The sequence below is a fragment of the Helianthus annuus genome, chromosome 11 (genome assembly GCF_002127325.2).
Source record: "Helianthus annuus cultivar XRQ/B chromosome 11, HanXRQr2.0-SUNRISE, whole genome shotgun sequence".
Taxonomy (NCBI): Eukaryota; Viridiplantae; Streptophyta; class Magnoliopsida; order Asterales; family Asteraceae; genus Helianthus; species Helianthus annuus.
The window spans coordinates 13,141,720-13,168,357 of NC_035443.2; the positions used below are offsets into that span (position 1 = coordinate 13,141,720).

Below are 26,638 nucleotides of genomic sequence, written 5' to 3' on the forward strand. Positions count from 1 at the left end.
TCATTTACCGGCTTTAAACCTTTCTAGAGGGATCTCACTAACACCTGGAGAGAAGGAGCCATCCTAAATTTAAGTGTAATTTATTAAATCCGTATATTTATAACAAATATTTCCTTTATACAACCCGTATGAACATATACTAGTTTAATATATTCTTGTTTTGTTATCTATACAAACAAGTTTGATGTAGTAATGAAATCAATGATTCAGTGTATCATATCATCAAGATTTCACTTGAGAGGTATACACCCTTGGCCCATACCACACACAAGGTTAAAATTCTACATCTTCCGGTGGTATCTTAATGGCTATGAGTAGTGGCGGACCCAAGAATTTTTCCTGGGGCATAGAAAAAATTTAAAGCTTTTAGGCCCCTAGTTATATAAAAAAATTTGGTTTATAGCGGGTCGTGTAATGTAAAGCCAGTAAACATAAACAAACAAAGTTTTGCAGACCGGATTAGATTGGGTCGGGTCGGGTTGGGTCAATTTCAATTTTCAAACAATGAAACCCTATTTTCTTACTTCCTATCGCATTAACAAACAAAGTTTCAAGTAAAACAGTAAACAACATAAAAGATCTTCATAAGTAAGTAAATTAACAACAAAAAACCATCAAAGTTCAAATGTTACCTACTTCTATTTCTCCTAATCATTAAATAAAACAACAAGAAAACTTATCTAAGACATAACTTGGTCTCTAACTAGAAGAATCCGACAAAAAAAGTGGTCCAGCTCTTTTCCTCTTGAGAAATCGCACCATAACTTCTCTATGCATGGTTCTCATCACATATAAATTGGCTCCATAAGTTCATAAAACAACACTATACACTTAAAAAAATAAACAATCATATTCAACCAATACCATAGTCCATAATTTTCAATTTTAATTTTCAAACATTCAAGCCCTAGTTTTAAATTGTAGGTCCACTAGCGGAGGATCTAGTCCCCTAATCCTTGTGATACGAACAATCCCGGTTGTGCGGAATCCAACCGGGAAAGCAAACCGAGATCAAGAATACAAAGACACAAAGATTCAACTTTAAAGCTCACTTATATAACATTCAGAACAGTTACATTACAACGATTACAACACAGCTCTTAAACTTTTTGAATACTCTCTCAGTGTGTGTTCTCTCGTGTGTCTCTGTTCTGACTTCTGTCTTCAGTCTGCTGTTTATATAGGCTGCAGGTCGACGAAAGACCTGCAGCGACGAAACATGTTGACGAAAGATTTTGGTGCCGACGAAAGACTTCAGTCCACAAAGAACCTCGACGAAAGACCATAGATGACGAAAAACAACAGGTCTTTTGTCACTATCCATGCATGACAAAAAATGACTTTCATCAAGGGGTTTTTCGTCATGTGACAAGGTGCTGGTTCTTCATCGCAGAAAGCAGCAAACAGAATAGCAAACAGACATATCTGCAACATTCAGATCAGCAACATGATTGAATCGAAACTTGATGGAGGATATCCGCTTTGGTCTTCATTCCGTAACACGGGCGAACCAAGTCGAGCCGCATCCACAAGAGATGCATTAACAAACTCCCCCTTGGATGCTGCTCGTGAGGGTTCGTTCTTCACGTAGTTGTCGGATCTTGAGATGTCTTCACTTGACGTAAGTAGAAAGTGTATCAACAAAATCCCCCTTTCATTTAGGAAGTGTGTTAACAAACTCCCCCTTAAAATAAACTCTCCCTTGAGTTATGCTTGTGAATCTTTTGATCTTCAATTCTTTAGATCCTTATGGTGTTGAAGAGTGGTCAGCGACAACTAGATCATCTTGAGAGCTTCCATGTTGTGTCTTCATTCCAAAGCTGGTTATCCAACACGTTCTCTTTGCCTTTAGTTGGTTTGAATGTCGCATCTGCACATACAAGAAAGCTAAACGCGTAATGAGAACAACTGCTTGGAATATAATTAACATAAACAAACTACACACATGTGACCATTTTTCAATCAACTACCGTCCGACAGTTTGAAAGTTTAACAAATTGTTCAATTTTGGTTTTTAACTTTCAAAACTTACAAATTTCTGACCGTTTATGAAGATTCAGTCGTTTTGGTTTTCGTTCTGGTTTCAGGTAACGGAGACTCGAGTTCCAACATCGGGTAATCAAAAAAATTAGAAATAATTTTTTTTTGGCTTTTATAAAGTTTATATTAAAACACACCTAAAATCTTTTTGGTAATTTTGAATATGTGAAATATAAAGACGGAAAGCAGTAAATAAATATATACAGAGATGCAGAAACTGAAAGCATTAAATAAATATTTACAGACATTCTTTTTGCGAGTTTCGAGGGTAAGGGAATCATATCAGTGTACGGTCACGCCAAAACGCTCTTGTTGCTCAGTTAGTTAACATTTAGATAAGCATCCTATAACGATTATCGGTATTGTTGTTCAATTAAGCTCAACTTATCAGATGTAATCACGGCGAGGGGATACGTTAAGGTATTATTTATACTTGCCGACCGGTGTTCATCCACACACGACACATTCCCGTATCAAGGTATGCACGAGAGTTCTTCTTACTGGCGAGTATACCATTTATCATCTGTTTTGACGTCTATGAAAATGTGAGATACTCACTTATTTTTGGTTGAAAACAAGCCCTATGTGATAGAATCACTTATTGATGAGGAACTTGATTTTCATATGCATGAGGGCACAAGAGCAAGTCCGTGAACAGGTTAGTACCAACGTACAGACAAAGAGATGAACTTGACTCCCGCATGAAAGCTGTGATATTATATCACTTATTGATTGGGGATGTGATTATTTATCACTTATTGAGGTCGTATGCACTATGTACACGTATGTATGGTATCATAGAAGATCTAGACTTCATCTCCATTATTTTTCGGTAAAAGAAACAACCATGATACCCAAATGATAAACAGCATAAAGACCACATATCTTAGAACCTCGGCAATCTATCAAACAAAATTTCAGTACTAAGACCATATGCAAATGAGCGGTTCCCACACAGTCTTTAGTCGATTTAGGTTTATATCACCCTACACACTTTAAAATGATTGTGAGCCTACCGATACATCTTATATAGAGCTGCTTATCGTTTTTCATTTTAGGTTTAAAGTGGTTTGGACAGACCACTGATGTACTATCATTTTCTCTTTTTCTCGCCAGGAAACTCATTTTTGTTTTTCTATTGTTTTTGTGTTTTTGAAATTTTTCGATGTTTTTGAATTTTTCAAATTTCGATTTACTCCCCCTAAAATGTAAATACTATGATAAATTAAAAACACAAAGATATTTACAAAAACGATTTTCCAATGTCGGTTTTACTTGCTTGACCTTAATGCCGTTTACCAATAATAAAAAGTTAAATCGTGATTTGTCGAATGCTTTGGTAAAAAGGTCGGCACGTTGGTCATTGGTGTGAACCTTAACAACATCGACAAGCCTTTTATCAAAGCAATCACGTATGAAGTGATACTTAATTTCGATGTGTTTGATCTTTGAATGCTGCACAGGATTTCTAGTGATCTATAAGGTAACAGAATTATCAACGAAAATAGGAGTAGTTAGGAATTCAAAACCGTAGTCTCGCATTTGTTGTTGGATCCATATGACTTGGGAGCAACAACTTGAGTCAGCAATGTATTCAGCTTCGCAAGTTGATGTAGCAACACAAGTCTGCATCGGCGATTTCCCAAAAACTGACCTCCAGCCGTTGTGGATTTGCCGTCGATTTTGCATCCGCCAAAATCAGAATCACTGAAAGCGATCAAGTCAAAGCTATCATCCCTAGGGTACCATAGACCGGTGTCCGGGCAACCCTTCAAATAGAGGAAAATCCTTTTAACAGCTGCAAGATGTGAGGCCTTCGGGTTGACTTGATATCTGGCAAGCAGGCACGTAGGATACATTATGTCGGGCCTCGAGGCTGTGAGATACATTAGAGATCCGATCATTGCGCGGTAATATGAAGAGTTAATGATTTCACCCTTCAGATCCGGAATAATCCTGTGATTCTGCGGAAGTAGGGTACCAATGGGCGTTGCATCAGACATCTGGAACCGGCTCAAGATGTCACCAACATATTTAGTCTGACGGATGAATATCCCAGACTCTGTTTGTTGAACTTGTAGGCCCAAAAAGAAATTCATTTCCCCCATTGCGCTCATCTCGAATTTTTCTTGCATAACACGCTCGAATTGCCTGCACAAAACATCGTTTGTTGAACCAGATATAATATCTTCTACGTATACCTGTACCAATAGAAGATCTCCATCCTGTTCTTTGATGAAAAGAGTGCAATCGATAAGACCTCTGCGAAATCCATTCTCCAGCAGATAATTTGATAAGGTTGCATACCAAGCTCGTGGTGCTTGATGTAGACCATAGAGAGCTTTGTTCAACAACCAAACCTGATCAGGGTGAATAGGATCTTCAAAACCTGGAGGTTGTTCGACATACACCTCTTCTTCAACCACACCATGTAATAATGCACTTTTCACGTCCATCTGTTATACCTTGAATCCTTTGAAGGACGCATAGGCTAGAAAGATCTGATTAGCTTCAAGATGTGCAACCGGTGCATAAACTTCATTGTAGTCGATACCCTCAATCTGACGAAAACCTTGAACGACTAATCTTACTTTGTTTTGAGTGACAATCCCACGGTCATCCTTTTTGCACTTATACACCCAACAGGTACCAATCTTCTTGTAATCATCAGGTTTGTCAACGAGTTTCGAGACACCTAGCTTCTGGAATTACTGCAGTTCTTCCTGCATAGCTTCCACCCAAGAATTATCTTTCAAAGCTTCTTTCCAAGATTTTGGTTCCTCTTGTGAAACATAACACGCGAAGGACCAATCATTCTGCAAACCTGATTCTCGAATATATGCATACAAGCCTGCATTGTTGTTGTTTCGCAACTGGTTTCTCGTTTGAAGGCTACTTTGTACATTTCCAATGATGTGTTGTTGAGGATGGGTATTATGAATTCTTGTTTCTGGATTATTTTGAACTTGAATATTTGTACCCAGATTGTTGAAATTAAGATCAACAACCAAATCAATACCCTGAACTCGCGAAGAGGATGATGCAGTAGCTTCAGCTGTTATAGGGGCGTCTACTGGAGGTGTAGCCTCTGAAGTACCATGAACAACTTCTTGGTCTGCATCGAGAAATTCATCATCCTCTGAAGATTCGTTCAGTTCGGTAGCATCGTAAAAATCCTCATTGTCGAGAGCATTATTGTTCACTGAAGATGGTCCTGGATTGTTGACAATAATTGGACGAACCAATGGTTGAATCTGTTGCATTGTCAATCTCGAAAACCATCTGTGCCGCAACATCTACTGCAACTTCTTCAATATTGATCTAATTGAAAAAGTCATCGTACTCAAACATCCAAGGCTGACCAGGACATTTAACTGGAAATGTGTGCCTTTTTACTCTGACTTCAGACCATTCCTCGACCCTTTTTGTCTCTAGATTCCAGACTCTTAAGTTCGGGGTGGCATACCCAAGAAAGTATCCTTCAATTGCTTTTGCCCCAAACTTTCCATTCGGATCGATCATTGTGCAAGGAGCTCCAAACAGTTCAAGATATTGTAAATCTGGTTTCCGTTTGTGAAGAAGCTCAAAGCAGGTTTTGTTGTGTCTTTTAACTGTAAGGACTCGGTTCATCGTATAACATGCAGAGGCCATAGCTTCACTCCAGAACGGAATGGGTAACTGGGACTCTACCAACATGGTCCTAGCAGTTTCGATCAATGTACGGTTCTTACGCTCAGTGACGCTATTCTGTTGAGGAGTGTAACTTGCACTAAATTCATGAAGAATACCATTGGATCTACAGAACTCCTCCATGGCATGATTCTTAAACTTGGTTCTATTGTCACTGCGTATCCGTCTAACTTTCAAAGTATACAAATTCTCAATCTTTGTGATCAAGTTTTTGATAATTTGGAAAGTATCACTCTTGTGTGCCATAAACGCCACCCCAGAAAATCTTGAATAATCATCAGTCACCACGAGGCAGTACTGATCATTCCTGATGCTTTTATGCTTGACATGACCGAACAAATCCATGTTCAAACGTTCAAGCGGAACGGCCATGGTGTTGACTTTCTTTGTAGGGTGCGACTTCTTTCTTTGCTTCCCTTTCTGGCATGAAACACAGACGTCTTGAAGATGGAAATTTTTAAGAGGAACACCAGTCACTAATTCATTCGACACCAAATGATTCCTTTTTCTTAAATGAAGGTGTCCCATCCGTCTGTGCCAAGAGATTGAATCCTTTTCTGTGGCTTTGGAAACGAAACAGGTTGCTTGTGCAGACGTTGTAATTGCTTGGCTCATATCAAGGACATACAAATCATTAATCCTTGGAGCAGATAAGAGAATCCAGTCTTTTGGAATCTTGAAGCCGGGTTTCGGCACATAACATCCATTTGCATCAAAGTGTACTGAAAACTTCTTATCACAAATTTGTGAAACACTGAGAAGATTGTGATCAAGTTGTTGCACAAAGTTGATCTTATCAAAGCTTACAACCCCATTGGATACCATTCCTTCACCAGTAATATATCCGCCTTTATCTCCAGCAAAAGCAACATAACATCCTCTAATAGATTTAACGTCGTAGAGAAGCTTCATGTCGCCTGTCATGTGCCTGGATGCCCCACTATTGTCACACCCCTAATTTCCACGTGTCACCGGTGGGCCCGGTGGGGGTTCCGTGACGTAGTTGATATCGTCATAGTCAAACATACAATAATATAAATGCACAGCGGAAGCAAAGAAAGATTTATTTCAACTTTAATTATTGTAATATTCAAGTATCACAAAATGTCGAAATAGATCCACAGGCAGATTCAAACAAAAAGGAAACTTTATTTCAACAGACTTCATGCATCCTAAGCTTGCGAGACTTCTATGGATGCTTAAGGAGTGACCAGCCTATTACGCGTAGTACCTGCACTTAGCCTTTTTGGAAAATACGTCAGTTTACACTGGTAAATACAATTTAACTGACTCATTTTGAAAATGTTTAAAATTGATTTAAATGCCCGTGGCATAAAACTTTTTATAACTTGGGATAATTATTTGCTTAATAATCTTGTAAAAGAATTACATGTTCGTTATACGTTCAGTGGCCCGGGTCGCGCCGGGTTAAAGTCCAATAGACACACCACTTAATATAATTCCACCGCAAGACTTCTCTCGGCCGGCGATTATACATTTAATAAAACACACAACGGGTGTACGCCTACACCCGTGTGCTATGGTCGTGGCCATTCTTTGAATGATGCCAAGGATATCCGGGACATGGTCATTAAACCCCCAAAGGCGTTAAACAAACAAAACAACATTTTTAAACGAGTTAATTTGACAACACTTAGCCATCAACTGGTTAAGGTCAATTCCCCGACCAAGCGGTATTTTATATACCGTACCCTAAGCCCGTATAGGGAAAATAAGTTAAACGTATTTACCTGAGCAAAGTATAAACCAAAAACAGCGAGTGCACGTAGCTTTTACTGGGCTCCTAGATCTGGAAATTAAGGTTTTAATAACCTATTAGAATTCTAACGGGTCTTAAGCTTAGACCGGTTAGTTAAAAAGGAAGATTGCGGTTTTAAACGCAAAATAAGGCGAAGACCGTTTTAGAATGTGGTTTTGACCCAACAAGCTTGCATACTTGTTTAATATGGGTAATATAACCACATTCTGGATTTTGAGACCAAAAAGATATGGTTTAACCCGTTTCGGCTAAGATGGCCAAACTAGTCACATAAGCCGATCCGAACGCGTATAGTGCGTAACGAGTAACCATAAGAGTCAAATACAAGTTTCTGAAGTCAATATGCTTAAAATATGTTGTGATATCAGAATGATACCTTCCATTATGCCCCAAATGATTTTAAACCAAAACTATGCCTTATAAGGGCGTTTTGGTCATTGTATAAGGTGTAAAAGGGTTAAAATAATAACCTGAGTTACAGGTCTGACTAATTTAGTAAATATACTTAATTTACTAAGTTATAACAGTAGGGTATCAAATCTATGTGAAATTTATTACCCTTAACCTTACTATGCACCGTAGGGGCATTTTGGTAATTTCACATGAGCCTAAAAGGTCAATTCTGGAATTCTGAGGTCAAAACATTTGCCCACTGATTAAAATATAAAAATTCACTGATTATATCAGTAGGTTCAATCCTTTAAGCTTAATAAGGTTCTAGTGCATACTTATGCGTTAAAAATGCTTAAAAAGACGATTTGGAGCCATTTTCGGGTTTTCTGTAAAAAGCTGATATTTTTAATATTCCAAAAGGCTCAAAATAATTTATTTATCATAACAAATCAGTAGAAATTGGTTTGAGGTCAAAAGGATTTGTAAAACTCATTTTATGGCTAAAAAGGGCAAAACCGGCATAAACCGAATTAATCTTAGAACACTAAGTTATGCTCAGCCTAAAAATAAATAAAAATCACCAAAAATCCCAAAATATTATTTTATAACAGTGGGTAAAAAGTTTGGTATAAAAATTTGGGTTTTGATAGGCTATACGTAATTTACGCCATTTAATTAATAAAGAAGCTCTTAATTACGCTATTGAGCATAACTCTTAATCTAGACCTCAAACTGACTTCAAATTGTGGGTGCAAGTTTATAAATTAGTAGCTAAGGTGCCTACCCTTTTACATTTTCAAAAATCACGTTTTAAGGTCAAATGGGCATAATGGTCAACATATAAGCGATTAACGAAAACATGCATGTGAATAGGATATCTAATGAACCAAGTTGTATAATCTCAGAGAGTTATACTAACATGTAAATAGGTTCAAAAGAAGCTCTAAGGCAATCCTAATCTTGGCTTAAACAGGTCAGAACTGATAGTCAAAGCAATAGTCAAACTTTGCGACTTTCGGTTCCAAACCGAGCCTAAACTGAAAATTGTCGAGTTGAACATGTTGGAACATGTTCTTACATTAATTACCAAGTTATTTTAATGATTAAACGGGTTGCATGTACCCTACGTTGCTAATTATGCATTAATTTGCAAATAACCTTTTTGTTGACTTTTTATAATAAGCTTTGACTCGACAATTAGCATAGTTAGAGTGGGAATCTGGAAATACCCTTTTAAGGGTTTGTTACCCACATAATTACCTACTTAAAGGTACTTTTAATTCGTGATTTGATAGAGCACATTTTAATTAATTACGAAGTCAAACCTTAATTACGACGGTTTGACTTTTAGCTAATTAACTAAGCTAAAACGAATTTGGAAGGGTTAAGGACACTTACAAGAGTCCTAATTAGGATTAGGGATGCTAAGGATGAGTGCTTGCTTTCCAGAGAGCTCCAGAAGTGTTCTTGTGAACTTTGCAAATGAGTGAACATTTTGTTCACAACTTGGAAGCCCTTTATATACACTCTTTGATCTTACAAGATGATGCCAACATGGTCTATGGATGATTCAAGATCATTACAGGTGCCCCCTATGCATGAAATACCATTGGGGCAGCCCCTGGTATATAAAACAAGCATTCTAAGTCGGTTAACAGCTTTAACAGGCACCTGTCCACGTTTTTCTGTTACTGGCACCCTGATGCGGCCCGCTTGAGTTTACAAGGGATCCTAATGCGGGCCGCCTGGACCGGCAAAACCTGCCAAACAAGTTTCAAAGTCTGCATTTTTGGTCCCTGGTCCTTTGTAGCGTGGTTTTAAGCTTTGTTTTTGCACTTTTGACCTCTTAACCTTATTTTTAAGGGCCTTGGGACTTTTACTAACTTGGTTAAGTCCTTGACCAACCTTGTAACCACTCATAAGGCCATAGAATTCAATGTTGACGCTTTTAACCCCTCGAACACAAATTTTATCATAACTTTCTCATACGATAACGAAACTTTATTGAAATTTTAACCACATATTCTAGTGAGTATATTTTATCATTACAAAGCTTTGGGTCTGCCAAAAGGTCACTCAGAGGTATACTTTGCACATGTTGACACTTTTAGCCCCTGTAGTTTGTAATTCCTCACTTTCTTTCATGTTTAGCTTCGTATGATCCATGATTCATTCGTTGGGAGGTATAAACATTATGTAGGGCTATTTTAGAATATATTTATCCATTGTTGACACTTTGGACCCTTATATTCACATAGTTTCCCCGTTTGTCAACTTTAGTCCCTCTAAAGTATTCTTTCTCACGTTCAGAGCTTATGACACGTGTTTATACATTATTGGACACAAATTTTCAAGGTGTTAGATCCTCACCCCCTTAAAGAAATCTCGTCCTCGAGATTTAAGGAAACAGATGAGGGTATTTCTCTTTCATTGTGGATTCTAGCTCCCACGTGTATTCAGGACCTCTGCGGGCATCCCACTTCACCTTGACAATAGGCACAAGCTTTCTTCGAAGCTTCTTCACCTGTCGATCCTCAATCAACACAGGTTTTTCCACAAATTTTAAGCTCTCGTCTATATGCACATCTGTGTGTGGTATGACTAGTGACTCATCAGCTAGACATTTCTTCAGATTGCAGACGTGAAATACATTATGAATACCATCGAGCTCTTCAGGTAAGTTTAACTTGTAAGCCACTGATCCTACACATTCGATGATCTCGAATGGTCCTTTATTCCTTGGGCTTAACTTACCTTTCTTACCAAACCGCATCACCCCTTTCCAAGGTGATACTTTGAGCAAAACCTTATCGCCAACCTCAAACTTGAGAGGTTTTCGCCTTTCATCCGCATAGCTCTTCTGCCTGTCTCGAGCAGCTTTCGGGCGGTCGCGAATTTGGACAATCTTGTCCGTTGTCTCGAAGACTAAGTCAGGACCTGATAATTGAGTATCCCCTACTTCTGCCCAGCAAATGGGCGTTCTGGACTTTCTACCATATAGTGCCTCAAAAGGCGTAGCCTGGATGCTGGTATGGTAGCTATTATTGTAGGAGAACTCGACCAATGGAAAATGCCTGTCCCAACTACCTCCTAGATCAATTACACATGCACGCAGCATGTCTTCCAACGTTTGAATAGTACGCTCACTCTGCCCATCCGTCTGAGGATGGTAAGCCCTACTGAAATTCAATTGAGTGCCCAGAGACTGTTGGAAACTCTTCCAGAAATGAGATGTGTATCTAGTATCCCGATCTGAGATAATGGATCTTGGTACGCCATGTAAGGACACAATCTTATCCACGTACAGTTGGGCTAACATGTCAGAGCTGAAGGTCTCTTTAATGGGCAGGAAATGTGCTGACTTAGTCAGTCTATCAACTATGACCCATATAGTATCATTTCCCTTCGGCGTCTTAGGCAATTTGGTGATGAAATCCATCGTCACCATTTCCCATTTCCATGTGGGAATCTTAGGCTGTTGTAGCAAACCAGACGGCTTCTGATGTTCAGCCTTGACTTTAGCACACGTCAAGCATTTAGCTACATAGGTAGCTATAGACTTTTTCAAGCCTATCCACCAATAATTTGCCTTTAAATCCTGGTACATCTTATCAGCTCCAGGATGGACGGAATACTTGGAACTGTGGGCTTCTTTGAGGATAACATCTCGAAGTCCTCCATATACAGGAACCCATATTCGTTCATTTAACCTCAACATTCCGTCCTTATCGTAGGACAACTGTTCTTTAGTCACTCCTAATTTTTCCTCAGGATAGTTAGCTTCCAACACAGCTTCCTTTTGTGCAGCTAACAACCTTTCATTTAAATTGTTCTTAATTTCAATGCTCTTGGCATTGATTCTTATCAGCTTCACTCTTTCCTTCCTGCTCAAGGCATCTGCGACTACATTAGCCTTGCCTGGATGGTATCTTATTTCACAATCATAATCGTTCAAGGTTTCCATCCATCATCGCTGCCTCATGTTCAAATCCTTCTGATTGAACAGGTGTTGAAGGCTCTTGTGATCAGAGTAGATTACACATTTAGTCCCATATAGGTAATGCCTCCAAAGCTTAAGTGCAAATACAACGGCACCCAATTCCAAGTCATGGGTGGTGTAATTCTTCTCGTGCACCTTTAGTTGACGTGAAGCGTAGGCAATGACCTTGCCCTTTTGCATTAACACACAACCCATTCCGGTGTGTGATGCATCACAATACACTACAAATTCTTCAATGCCTTCAGGTAGAGTCAGCACTGGAGCGTTACTTAACTTCTGCTTCAAGATATCAAAAGATTCTTGCTGCTTAGGCCCCCAATTAAACTTAATATTCTTACGCGTTAACGAAGTTAAGGGTGCAGCAATCCTAGAGAAGTTTTCAATAAAACGCCTATAGTATCCAGCCAAACCTAGGAAGCTACGAATCTCTGAAGGTGTCTTTGGCTCTTGCCAGTTCATAATAGCTTCTATCTTTGCGGGATCCACTTGAATTCCACGTTCGCTCACAACATGTCCAAGGAACTGGACTTCGCGAAGCCAAAATTCACACTTTGAAAATTTGGCATAGAGCTTCTCTTGATGGAGCAGCTTAAGAATGCACTGAAGATGCTTCTCATGGTCAGCTTGGTTCTTCGAGTAAATGAGGATGTCATCGATGAAGACGATGACAAATTTATCTAGATAAGGCTTGCATACGCGATTCATGAGATCCATGAATGCGGCAGGTGCGTTGGTGAGCCCAAAAGGCATCACTAGGAACTCGTAATGACCATAACGAGTCCTAAACGCGGTCTTATGTACATCCTCCTCCTTGACCTTTAGTTGATGATAGCCTGACCTGAGATCTATCTTAGAGAAGTAACTCGCTCCCTGTAGCTGGTCGAATAGATCATCGATTCTAGGCAAAGGATATCTGTTCTTGATAGTAACCTTGTTTAGCTCACGGTAATCAATGCATAGACGCATTGATCCATCCTTCTTTTTAACAAACAGAATTGGTGCTCCCCATGGAGACGAACTAGGTCTAATTAAACCTTTAGCTAGTAAATCATCTAGCTGTGTCCTTAATTCCTTCATCTCCGTTGGTGCTAATTTATATGGTGCTCTGGCCACTGGTGCAGCTCCGGGGATGATGTCAATCCTAAATTCCACCTGCCTATCTGGTGGCAAACCAGGTAGTTCATCCAGAAAAACCTCGGGATAATCAGAAATGACTGGTATGTCTTCGATCCTGGGCTTCTTCTCATCAATGGTTACTTGTGCCATATAAATGACGCAACCCTTACTCATGCATCTGGATGCCTTGAGCATGGCCACTTGCTCTGGCAATCCATGTTGAGTATCTCCCTGAATAGTGAGTGGCTCACCAGATGGGGTCTTGATTACTACCTGCTTCTTATTGCACACTATCTGGGCTTGGTTATGCGATAACCAATCCATTCCTATTACTATATCAAAGCCTGCTAGCTTAAAGGGTAATAAGGACAAAGGAAAAGAGTGGTTCCTAATGGATAGGACACATCCATCTAATACAGTCGAAACTGTTTCTATTGATCCATCAGCTAATTCCACTTCATATTTCATACTTAGGGTTTTAACAGGTAATTTCAATAATTCACAGAACTTATTATCTACAAAAGATCTATCCGCCCCAGAGTCAAATAATATCCTTGCGTAGACATCATTAATGAGAAAAGTACCTGTTATGACATTATCATCCTGAATAGCTTCCTTTGCATCCATGCGGAAGACCCTTGCATTAGTCTTCTTTCCCTCCTCTGCTTTCTTTGCAAGTTTCGGGCAGTTGGATCTGATATGCCCCTTCTCATTACAATGGAAGCATGTGGCATCCTTGAGTTTCTTACAGTCTATTGTCTTGTGATCCAGGGACTTACAGATTCCACATGCTTTTGGTTGGGACTGCGATCTTGACTCTTGCCTGCACTTCCCAAAGTGGTGCTTCTTACAAACCTTGCACCGGGGTTTATCACTCGACTGATGATCACCCTTTTTAGATTCCGACCCTTTCTTCTGGTCGTTGTTTCCCTTACGCTTCTTATCTGAGCGTCGCGAACCATCATCTTCGCGTTTTCGTTTCTCGGCATCTGCAGCTCTCAGGGATCTCTGTCTAACTGCGTCTAGTGTAAGGGATAGAGAAATGTCAGCCACTGATCGAAATGTAGTGGGCCGAGAGGCCTTGACGCTTGCTTTAATTTCTGGGGCCAGACCCCCAATGAAACGGGCTATCCTTTTTGGTTCAGGTGTTACAAGATAGGGAACTAGCCTTGACAAGGTATTGAAGGTTGTAAGGTAAGCCTGGCAGTCCAGGTTCTTCATTACCAGAGACAGGAAATCGGACTCTATTCTTTCGACCTCGTGCTGAGGACAATAATTCTCCTTGATCAGGGCAACAAATTGTTCCCAAGACATGTTGTATAGAGGTACCTTTCCGGTGGCTTGAATCAACGACTTCCACCATGATAGGGCATCACCCTTGAAAGATTGTGACACAAACTTCACGATATCTTTTTCAGCACAGCCACTTATATCTACCACTGTTTCCATTTCATCAAGCCAAGTCATACAGTCCACTGCCCCCTTCTCCCCAGTAAAATCCCGGGGTTTACAAGACACGAAGTATTTATACGTGCAACCCTTGGCACGTGGGGTATCATCAAACATGATCTTCTTGGAATGATCACCATTCTCATTCGAAGAATGTCTATCATCATCCTTCTTAATTTCTTCCTTTTTAGACTTGGGTTGGACAGAAGGAGGCTTGCCGTGAGACTCCGAATGAGTCTTGGATCTGATATGCGGTGTAGATAAGGTCCTACTATGGGTCCCACTGTACTCACTGTACTGTCTTTCTAATGCCTTTGTAACCGCATCATCAACAAGCGCTTTCAGCTCTGCGCCAGTTAACTGTATTTTTGCATTATCGTGATTCTCTACCGGACGACTGTTCACTTCGTCCGACCCCGCCATGTAGCTTCAATTGCTACATATAGACAATAATAGGCAAGGTTTTATTTAGAAGCTATTACAGCATTTTATATTTTTATTAACCATGGTTTTAAATAGCCATTGCTGGTTAATTTATTAATCAAATATTTATTCAGAATCTTTATTAAAATCCTATTATTATATTTACGAATTAACATGTAACTTAGTCACAAAGACAGTGTTAATCTATAACCTGGATTCTTACAGGATCAAGGTGTTAGGGTTTGAATCACAGTTCATTACCCTATTCTAGACAGTGAGTTGCAGACTCCAACTGTCTCTTAGTCCCTAGGACATTAATTTATTACCCGTAGGCACTTCATCCCCAATGGATGGTTATTTAAATACAGGGAATTTTAAATTATCCCAAATTAAAGATGGCTTATGTGATTTATATTGCATCACAATTTGCCTGATATGGTAACATACATACAGATGTTAACAAAGTTTTGGAATCTTTTGGACAGGTTCTACCATCTTGGCCATGTCTGCGACGACACGTGGCTAGGTTTTACCCCTAAGATTCTCTTTTAACATAACGCAGATCAATCCTAAGTTGAAATGTTAATTATGGACCGGAATCTAGTTATGGAGATACCATCTTAGCCTTGTCCTATAATGACATGTGGCTAGGTCTTGTCCTTTTTTAGATTTTGCCATTCTATATTAATGGTAGGTCTACTTTATTTTAGGAAATGTCATTTTCATTTTACTTTTTATTCTAAGTTTATTCATATACTTATTTATAATAACAATCATGAAAATTTAAATGCAACATTTCACTAATAAAGATTTAACAGTACAATACTTGCCCTAAACGGGACATCTACAAATAACATGCCCACGTAGGGGCGAAATACAACAAACAACAAACAAACAAACCCACGCAGGGGTCAACTGAAAGACATGCCCACGCAGGGGCAGAATACTAAAAGACAAGCTCGCGCAGGAGCTGAATACTGAAACAACAAGTCCACGCAGGGACTGATTACAACTAAGCAAATAAACAACAAGGTCTTCAGTGACCCCTCCTCTTGGACTTCCCCTTTAGCAAGTCTGACAAGCCCTTGAAGAAGCCTTGCCGCTCCCTGCGGTCTTCTCGAACTTCTTGTTCGACCTGGTTCAACCTATCAAGAACCTCCTGCTAACGCTCCGGCGGAATAAGCTGTGGCTGCGGTGGCTGGTACAACGGCTGAGGAGGTGGTGGATGCTGGTACCCATAAGTTGGGTAACCAGTGGTCCAAAGACCACCATAAGGTCCCTCTAGGTGACGTGCGTTGTAGTCCCACGCCTCCTGGTATGGGTCCACAGTAGCATAGTCGAACTGGGTGTGAGCCGGTTGCTCAAAAGGGTTGTACGTCGCTGAGTCGGCGTAAGCAGGTATTGGGTTGTCAAAACCTATCGGAGGTGCTATAGGCACTGAGTTGACCTCTGCAATGGGGTTCGATGGACCCCCCATTTGTGGTTCTTCTTCTTCTTCCTGTAGTGGCGGAAAATGACTGCCACTCGATGGTTGGGGAGTGCTGATGCGGACACCCCCTCGCACGGACATCCGTGCGTTTGACCTCCTCCGCCTCGGTGGCTCCGGAGGCGGTTGTTGCTCCACTGGTGGTGGTGGTGGCGGAGTAACTTCCACGAAGCGAGAATCCTGAGAAGGATCCTGTTGCTGTTGTTGCTGCTGCTGATATGGAGAGGAGTGGTGTGAGGGGGTAAAATACCAGTCGATGTTTCAGAACCTCTCCTCGTAGCTGTCCGGACCGCGATAAGGCGATCCGTGAAAAGACGACCCATCCGAGATTTCGATGGGGTGGTTCGGCGTTCCGGACACGGGCTCCACGGGATCCGTGTCTTCGTCCATGTCAACAGCGTGGTCACCTGAGAAAGGATCCTCAGGTCCTAGTGGGTTGAATCCCATGGGCTCTGGAAAGATGTTGGCCGGGTTGAACCGGCTTTGGAAGACTGGGGTTGGGTCACCAAAGGAGTGGTGAGAGTTGGATCTCTGCAAAGGTATGAAAGAGGGTGGTTGCTCGTTGGGCTCATTTTCCGATTGGGGCCCAAAGGAATGCTGGTAAGAAGGTGAAGAGCTGAGGGAGACTGACCGCCTCCCGGGTTTAACATAGAGCCTCCACAGCTCTTGTGGGCTCGTGCTCATAGTAATGGATGGTGTTCGCCGGTGTGAGGGTCCGGCTTCGTGATCATGGCTTGTAGCTAGGCCCTTGCCTCGTCCTCTCAAAAATCTTGGTGGCATTGTCGACCTGCATACATGTTTTAGATAAGGACAACAATATATAATATAAAATAAAGACAAAATGAAATAAAACAAAACAGAGTTTGTCCTATGTTCTTTGTCTAGACTCGGAACTCGAGGAATGTGCATTTATTTAACTGAGATTAAACACTGAAGGCTAGTGTTTAATTCACTCAGCGTTGGCTCTGATACCAACCTGTCACACCCCTAATTTCCACGTGTCACCGGTGGGCCCAGTGGGGGTTCCGTGACGTAGTTGATATCGTCATAATCAAACATACAATAATATAAATGCACAGCGGAAGCAAAGAAAGATTTATTTCAACTTTAATTATTGTAATATTCAAGTATCACAAAATGTCAAAATAGATCCACAGGCAGATTCAAACAAAAAGGAAACTTTATTTCAACAGACTTCATGCATCCTAAGCTTGCGAGACTTCTATGGATGCTTAAGGAGTGACCAGCCTATTACGCGTAGTACCTGCACTTAGCCTTTTTGGAAAATACGTCAGTTTACACTGGTAAATACAATTTAACTGACTCATTTTGAAAATGTTTAAAATTGATTTAAATGCCCGTGGCATAAAACTTTTTATAACTTGGGATAATTATTTGCTTAATAATCTTGTAAAAGAATTACATGTTCGTTATGCGTTCAGTGGCCCGGGTCGCGCCGGGTTAAAGTCCAATAGACACACCACTTAATATAATTCCACCGCAGGACTTCTCTCGGCCGGCGATTATACATTTAATAAAACACACAACGGGTGTACGCCTACACCCGTGTGCTAAGGTCGCGGCCATTCTTTGAATGATGCCAAGGATATCCGGGACATGGTCATTAAACCCCCAAAGGAGTTAAACAAACAAAACAGCATTTTTAAACGAGTTAATTTGACAACACTTAGCCATCAACTGGTTAAGGTCAATTCCCTGACCAAGCGGTATTTTATATACCGTACCCTAAGCCCGTATAGAGAAAGTAAGTTAAACGTATTTACCTGAGCAAAGTATAAACCAAAAACAGCGAGTGCACGTAGCTTTTACTGAGCTCCTAGATCTGGAAATTAAGGTTTTAATTACCTATTAGAATTCTAACGGGTCTTAAGCTTAGACCGGTTAGTTAAAAAGGAAGATTTGTGGTTTTAAACGCAAAATAAGGCGAAGACCGTTTTAGAATGTGGTTTTGACCCAACAAGGTTGCATACTTGTTTAATATGGGTAATATAATCACATTCTGGATTTTGAGACCAAAAAGATATGGTTTAACCCGTTTCGGCTAAGATGGCCAAACTAGTCACATAAGCCGATCCGAACGCGTATAGTGCGTAACGAGTAACCATAAGAGTCAAATACAAGTTTCTGAAGTCAATATGCTTAAAATATGTTGTGATATCAGAATGATACCTTCCATTATGCCCCAAATGATTTTAAACCAAAACTATGCCTTATAAGGGCGTTTTGGTCATTTTATAAGGTGTAAAAGGGTTAAAATAATAACCTGAGTTACAGGTCTGAATAATTTAGTAAATATACTTAATTTACTAAGTTATAACAGTACGGTATCAAATCTATGTGAAATTTATTACACTTAACCTTACTATGCACCGTAGGGGCATTTTGGTAATTTCACATGAGCCTAAAAGGTCAATTCTGGAATTCTGAGGTCAAAACATTTGCCCACTGATTAAAATATAAAAATTAACTAATTATATCAGTAGGTTCAATCCTTTAAGCTTAATAAGGTTCTAGTGCATACTTATGCGTTAAAAATGCTTAGAAAGGCGATTTGGAGCCATTTTCGGGTTTTCTGTAAAGAGCTGATATTTTTAATATTCCAGAAGGCTCAAAATAATTTATTTATCATAACAAATCATTAGAAATTGGTTCGGGTCAAAAGGATTTGTAAAACACATTTTATGGCTAAAAAGGGCAAAACCGACATAAACCGAATTAATCTTAGAACACTAAGTTATGCTCAGCCTAAAAATAAATAAAAATCACCAAAAATCCCAAAATATTATTTTATAACAGTGGGTAAAAAGTTTGGTATAAAAATTTGGGTTTTGATAGGCTATACGTAATTTACGCCATTTAATTAGTAAAGAAGCTCTTAATTACGCTATTGAGCATAACTCTTAATCTAGACCTCAAACTGACTTCAAATTTTGGGTGCAAGTTTATAAATCAGTAGCTAAGGTGCCTACCCTTTTACATTTTCAAAAATCACGTTTTAAGGTCAAATGGGCATAATGGTCAACATATAAGCGATTAACGGAAACATGCATGTGAATAGGATATCTAATGAACCAAGTTGTATAATCTCAGAGAGTTATACTAACATGTAAATAGGTTCAAAACAAGCTCTAAGGCAATCCTAATCTTGGCTTAAACATGTCAGAACTGATAGTCAAAGCAATAGTCAAACTTTGCGACTTTCGGTTCCAAACCGAGCCTAAACTGAAAATTGTCGAGTTGAACATGTTGGAACATGTTCTTACATTAATTACCAAGTTATTTTAATGATTATACAGGTTGCATGTACCCTACATTGCTAATTATGCATTAATTTGCAAATAACCTTTCTGTTGACTTTTTATAATAAGCTTTGACTCGACAATTAGCATAGTTAGAGTGGGAATTTGGAAATACCCTTTTAAGGTTACCCACATAATTACCTACTTAAAGGTACTATTAATTCGTGATTTGACAGAAGACATTTTAATTAATCACGAAGTCAAACCTTAATTACGACGGTTTGACTTTTAGCTAATTAACTAAGCTAAAACGAATTTAGAAGGGTTAAGGACACTTACAAGAGTCCTAATTAGGATTAGGGATGCAAAGGATGGGTGCTTGCTGTCCAGAGAGCTCCAGAAGTGTTCTTGTGAACTTTGCAAATGAGTGAACATTTTGTTCACAACTTGGAAGCCCTTTATATACACTCTTTGATCTTACAAGATGATGCCAACATGGTCTATGGATGATTCAAGATCATTACAGGTGCCCCCTATGCATGAAATACCATTGGGGCAGCCCCTGGTATATAAAACAAGCATTCTAAGTCGGTTAACAGCTTTAACAGGCACCTGTCCACGTTTTTCTGTTACTGGCACCCTGATGCGGCCCGCTTGAGTTTACAGGGGATCCTAATGCGGGCCGCTTGGACCGGCAAAACCTGCCAAACAAGTTTCAAAGTTTGCATTTTTGGTCCCTGGTCCTTTGTAACGTGGTTTTAAGCTTTGTTTTTGCACTTTTGACCTCTTAACCTTATTTTTAAGGGCCTTGGGACTTTTACTAACTTGGTTAAGTCCTTGACCAACCTTGTAACCACTCATAAGGCCATAGAATTCAATGTTGACGCTTTTAACCCCTCGAACACGAATTTGATCATAACTTTCTCATACGATAACGAAACTTTATGAAATTTTAACCATATATTCTAGTGAGTATATTTTATCATTACAAAGCTTCGGGTCTGCCAAAAGGTCACTCAGAGGTATACTTTGCACATGTTGACACTTTTAGCCCCTGTAGTTTGTAATTCCTCACTTTCTTTCATGTTTAGCTTCGTATGATCCATGATTCATTCGTTGGGAGGTATAAACATTATGTAGGGCTATTTTAGAATATATTTATCCATTGTTGACACTTTGGACCCTTATATTCACATAGTTTCCCCGTTTGTCAACTTTAGTCCCTCCAAAGTATTCTTTCTCACGTTCAGAGCTTATGACACGTGTTTATACATTATTGGACACAAATTTTCAAGGTGTTACAACTATCTATAATCCAATGACTGCTGAAAGTTCCTCCTGGAACATCCTGCACATGAACTCACATGATTAGTTGGAGATGGGGACCCAAGCCATTGTGGTCTTGGGTCTTCCATTTTCATCGACAAAAGTTACTTCAACTTTTCGGTGGTTTGGAAATTGTGATGTTCCCCCTGAATTCGTGGTCAATTTGGGTTTCCATGTCTGTTGATTTTTACCAGTTTGATTGTTTGAAATTTTAACTTCTTTTTTGTTTGAAGTTTTAGAAATTTCTGGTTTGACAGAGACATGTTGTTTTTGAACCACGTTTTGAACCACGTCGGTTTTAATTGCCTTCTCAATTACCTTGACTTGTTGGCGTTTCTGTTTCTTTTCCCTTTCTTTTACAAGACGGGGATCTTGTTTTGAAGAAACAGATCGCTTTCGATAATTTTGTTCACGGGGAACATCAACTTTAGCATTTAACTTATGAAGATACGGACAATTTCGGATGATATGTCCAATTTCACCACACTCAAAACATGATCTTCATTCAACAAACCCCGAAGTATCATGTGACTGTCTTGTTGATGAACTTTGTGATCCCAAGGTACTTGGTTTTGAACTGTTTTTGTTCATTTCTTTTCAAAAATTAACTTGATTGACATGATCTAAGTTAGATATATTTACAAAAGTTTCCAATTTATCCGTTCCCTTTGATTTCACAAAGTTTACCTTTTTGTTCTTCTTTTGGTTTGGTTCCTTTTGACTTTGAGTCGTTGATTTATCGTTTGGTTTGGTATGATTTTGCTGCGTTTTCACTGTTGGTAATTTCTGATTGCCATATTGTTTTCGAATTTCGGCCTTTGGAATCAGAGGACACTGTGTTACCACAACGTGTGAACCTGACTTTCCCAAAAACCTACTTGTCGAATCTTCAAAAACTTTACTGATTAAAGATTGATTTACATTTTTAATCAGAAAATCTTTGTCAGAATTGATTTTATCGTCACCAACAAGAGTGTACAGCAAGTTCACACTCTCAAACTCTTTCGAGGAAGTGGACTCGACCAGAACAGTCTTAGCAGGTTTTGCGGGAGGATCACAGAAAATATGATTCTCGAGAGGTATGCCGTCTTCTTTGATTATCGCATCAGACTTTGTTGAGTCAGTATCATCGGATTCATCATCTGAAGAATCAGCATCCTCAATAATGACTGGAGGATCCTGATTTTGTTTAGCAGTTGATACATCTGTATCTGCTGACACATCCGAATATGATGATACTTCCGTTTTGTATCCAAGTTCGGTTGCAAATTCCTCAATGTCTAAAGGAACAGATTGCTCAAAATAAGTTCTATTATCCTCATCAGGCATTGCGTCATAATTTTGTCTAAAAGGTGGTGGACACTTCATATATCCAATGCACGTGACATCCTTTTTCTCTTTTTGTATGTCAATGATGTGATCCAGCACATACCTAGAGTTTGAATAACTATCTAGCTTAAGCTGGATCGCCTCACTTTCACACTTCACACAGGCTAGCTCTTTTTGCATGACCTCGAGACGATTGATATAACAGTTTATGTCAGTTTGTTTTCTTGAAACCATTTTTGTTAGCTCGGTTTTATCTTCTCTTAAATTCTCAATCACCGTTTTAAACTCTTTTTCATGGTTTTCATAAAACATGTTAGCCTCTTTGCATTTTGAAAGATCTACTATCAACTTTTTATTGTGGATATGTGTCACGTCATACTTGCTTTGCAAATCATTATATTTACTTTGCAAGTCCAACAATTTATCACCTAAACTAACACATTTATCGCATTTATCAGAAGTTGGATCATCGACACATACCTGGTTTGATGAACCGCCCACATTAGACATAAAGGCTGAATGATTAGATGAAGAAGAATAAGCAGCTTCATCCACCAAGATTGATCTTCTATGATTCCCTGCTGCAGCTTCTCCCAACAATTCATCAATATCTGCATCGACTGACACACTTGACGTTTCATCCAAATGATCGTCGCCTGAAGTTGAGGATTCTTCATCTGAGCTTCTACTGTAACCAGAACTGTCTTCATCTTCAGATGATTCTCCACCACTGGCGGAAGATTCTCCACCACTGGCATGTTTCAGATCCTTGACAACCTCAGCAAAGCAAGCTGTTCCATCCTGAACATCACTTCCTAACTGAATCGACTAGTCACAACCTTCATCGACTTGTACCACAAGAGCCTGGTTGGCATTTGATACTCCTGCTTGATTTGGATTGTTCACAGGCATCAACGTACGCTCGTTATTCCTGTTTTGATTCTGATTCTGCTGGTTACCTTGATTGCCTTGATTCCTGAACGGATTCTGGTTCCCTTGCTGAGCTGGCTTTGTACATTCTCTCTTGAAGTGACCTCTTTCACCACAATTAAAGCACTTGACTGATTGTTTATCGAACCCATACTTGGTATCTTTCTTGCTTTCCAAGCTGGTTCTACCAGTCCTTTCCATGAAGTCTTTAGCTCGCCTAACCGCACTAGCAAAAACCCATTTGATGTCCATCATATCCATTTCTTCCTTATCAATCTGCTGATAATCTTCTTGTGTCAGATTGATGTTTCCAATCTAACCTGCTATTAACCCACAATACGCGCTCATCAATGTGTTTAATAGCTCCATATGATCTTTAGCTACTTCAACACTTACTTTCGAGAAATTTGAAGTGTCGAGCCGAACTGTATTTGGATTAGATGGCTGACCGGCAGATGAGGTGCTTCCATAACAAGCTTGTTGTGGAACTGGTAGTGGATTTCCGTACATATCTCTTGCTCCGGTATATTGATAGCTTTGCTTTGAGACTTCTGGTTGTGGATTTCCGTACATGTCAGTGCTTGAGACAAAAGTCGTTTGAGTTTTGGAAACTGGTAGTGGATTTCCGTACATATCTCTTGATACAAAGGCCGTTTGAAGCTGAGCATGTGGAGCAGGTCTTGCAGAAGTGCTAGAACTTCCACAGTTTCCATAATACATATCAGGATTCTGTTGCACTGGAATCCTTTTGGCCTTCCTGATTTCTTCTTGATCTTTGTTCTCCAAGAGCTGAACGAAATCATTGATGTTTGTCGCAGCCAAAGTGCCATTATATTTCAAGATTTCCAAGAAACCATTCCATTGAGCTGGTAATGCGTCGGCAAACTTGATGACTACTTCTTTTGGAGTTACTACTACTCCATAACTATTCAATTCAGTCAACAAGTGATAAAATCGAATTTTCAAATCTCCCAAAGATTCCCTTTCCATACATGTGAAGCCATCAAACTCCTTCTTGAGTAGATCATGTCGCAATTTGCGTGACGCTTCATTTCCTAGACCTATCGTCTTCAATGCATCCCATAACAGCTTTGACGTCTTGAAGCTGACAAACTGATGATATATATCCTTGCTCAACGCTTGAGTTAGAATAGAATATGCTTTCTTTTCTAAATCATATGCCTTTTTCTCGTCTGCCGTAAGATCTGCAAATGTCGCGGCAGTTGAAGCGGCAACATCAAGAGCTTGATCGAAATCTGTAGTAAAACATAACCACAATTCCGTGTTTTGCCCAAGGACATACGTATGGAATCTTTCTTCCCATCCAGGATATTCATTCATGTGCATTAGCTTCGGTGGACGGTTAATGCTTCCGGTTTAACTTTCGCTTAAAAGAATACTTTGAGTACTTTGAGTTTGATTTGAAATGAACGCCCATTGACTTGTCGAAATTTGATTCGCTTGTGATGGAATAGACGAAGATGCGGGTGCAGGAGATTCGGCCCATGATGGCGATAAACGCGTGCTTCTATACTTGCTCTCCGTATTGGATGGAATACCCCACCAATCTGAACTCATTTCGGATATATAATAATGAATACCTGCTTAAATCACTTAAAACAATCCATTAAGACAACCTTTGAAAGCTTCAGTTAAAAATTGACAAGAGTGACCCACAAAAGACTTGGTTCTTGGCGAAAGACCTTAACTGACGAAATACTAGTTTTTCGTAAAAGACAATGTGACGAAAAATAAGGTTTTTCATCTAGACCAATTGTGACGAAAAATGTGTTTTCGTCAAAGACAAATCGAATAGAGAATAGGTTTTTCGTTGACCTTTAATCACAATCAGATAAGATATTCAAATTTTATCCTCTGACAGATAGAAACTTGGTAAGCAACACCCATGCTTTTCATCATAATTTCCAAACAAGCACCATCATTCTTACCAACTTTTGTTTACCAACTATTACAGTAACAATATTATAATAGTAACATCGACAATGCAGTCTTCAAACAAACCTATAAAATGAAGAACAAGATGTGTTTTCCAGTGAAACTTATGAGTTTTCCGGTGTCGGACAAACTTTTCGAACACAAATTTTTGCACAAAATTTACTCAAAACCAAATCTTAACATGGATACATGAAATCTAACAAGGTTTTGTAAAAACTAACAGCAAAAATATCATGATTTTCAAGGTTTTGAAACTGTTTTTCCCAGAAAATACAAACTTCAAATACAAGAAAAACACTCGGTTTTAACAAGGAAGAGAGCCACCCTTGGCTCTGGTCCCACTTGTAGGTCCACTAGCGGAGGATCTAGTCGCCTAATCCTTGTGATACGAACAAACCCGGTTGTGCGGAATCCAACCGGGAAAGCAAACCGAGATCAAGAACACAAAGACACAAAGATTCAACTTTAAAGCTCACTTATATAAGATTCAGAACAGTTACAGTACAATGATTACAACACAGCCCTTAAACTTTCTGAATACTCTCTCAAAGTGTGTTCTCTCGTGTGTCTCTGTTCTGACTTCTGTCTTCAGTCTGCTGTTTATATAGGCTGCAGGTCGACGAAAGACCTGCAGCGATGAAACATGTTGACGAAAGATCATGGTGCCGACGAAAGACTTCAGTCCACAAAGAACCTCAACGAAAGACCATAGATGACGAAAAACAACAGGTCTTCCGTCACTATCCATGCATGACGAAAAATGTATTTCATCAAGGGGTTTTTCGTCATGTGACAAGGTGCTGGTTCTTCGTCGCAGACAGCAGCAAACAGAACAGCAAATAGACATATCTGCAACATTCAGATCAGCAACATGATTGAACCGAAACTCGATGGAGGATATCGGCTTGGTCTTCATTTTATAACACGGGTGAACCGAGTCGAGCCGCATCCACAAGAGATGCATCAACATAAATGTTGATTAGTAATCATTTAAACAAACAAAGCTTAAAATAAAACAACAAAATCACTAAATACAAGTCTAGAACAACTAAAAAAATATCAAAAAACATAAATTGATCAAACCCTTATACATCTATATTTTCTCCTAATCACCGCATAAAACAACAAAAAAAAATCAATAGAAAAGGATAAATCTTTAGGTTGGATTAGGTTTGGGCTTGGGTACTTGGTTTTCAAGGCGGATTCGAAATTTATGTTCTTATTGTGGTTGCTGCCTAAAGATAGGCAACGGTATTGTTTTATGACTAAACGCAAGTAAACTCGCGTTAGGGTCCTAGGAAGGTTATAGTCTAGGTAAAAGCATTACTAATAACCTAATTCCCTATAACCATTGGCTCTGATACCAACTTTTCTGTCACACCCCGACCACGTAAAACAACAAAACGTGGCGGAAACGTCGGGAAGTGTTGTAACAGAATCATTGTTTCACAACCATGGAT

General features: G+C 39.4%; 1 protein-coding gene across 1 annotated transcript; it reads right to left on the bottom strand.

The window, feature by feature from the left end:
• LOC110887807 lies at window positions 1-24,800 on the bottom strand. The gene is made up of 6 exons (XM_022135376.1): window positions 24,623-24,800; window positions 23,543-24,478; window positions 22,773-23,107; window positions 5,536-6,150; window positions 5,049-5,294; window positions 1-63 (listed from the first exon to the last, which is right to left on the bottom strand). Exons 1-6 carry the CDS (start codon window positions 24,798-24,800, stop codon window positions 1-3), a joined length of 2,373 nt encoding a protein of 790 aa, XP_021991068.1.
• Window positions 24,801-26,638: the final 1,838 nt, after the last annotated feature.

Coding starts and splice junctions, on each gene's coding strand:
- LOC110887807 (XM_022135376.1), bottom strand. CDS start 24,800: ATGAGTTCAGATTGGTGGGGTATTCCATCCAATACGGAGAGCAAGTAT. Junction 24,479..24,622: donor TCAAACTCAAAGTACTCAAA/GTATTCTTTTAA, acceptor GTTTTACTACAG/ATTTCGATCAAGCTCTTGAT. Junction 5,295..5,535: donor ATCCGAATGGAAAGTTTGGG/GCAAAAGCAATT, acceptor ACAATGCAACAG/ATTCAACCATTGGTTCGTCC.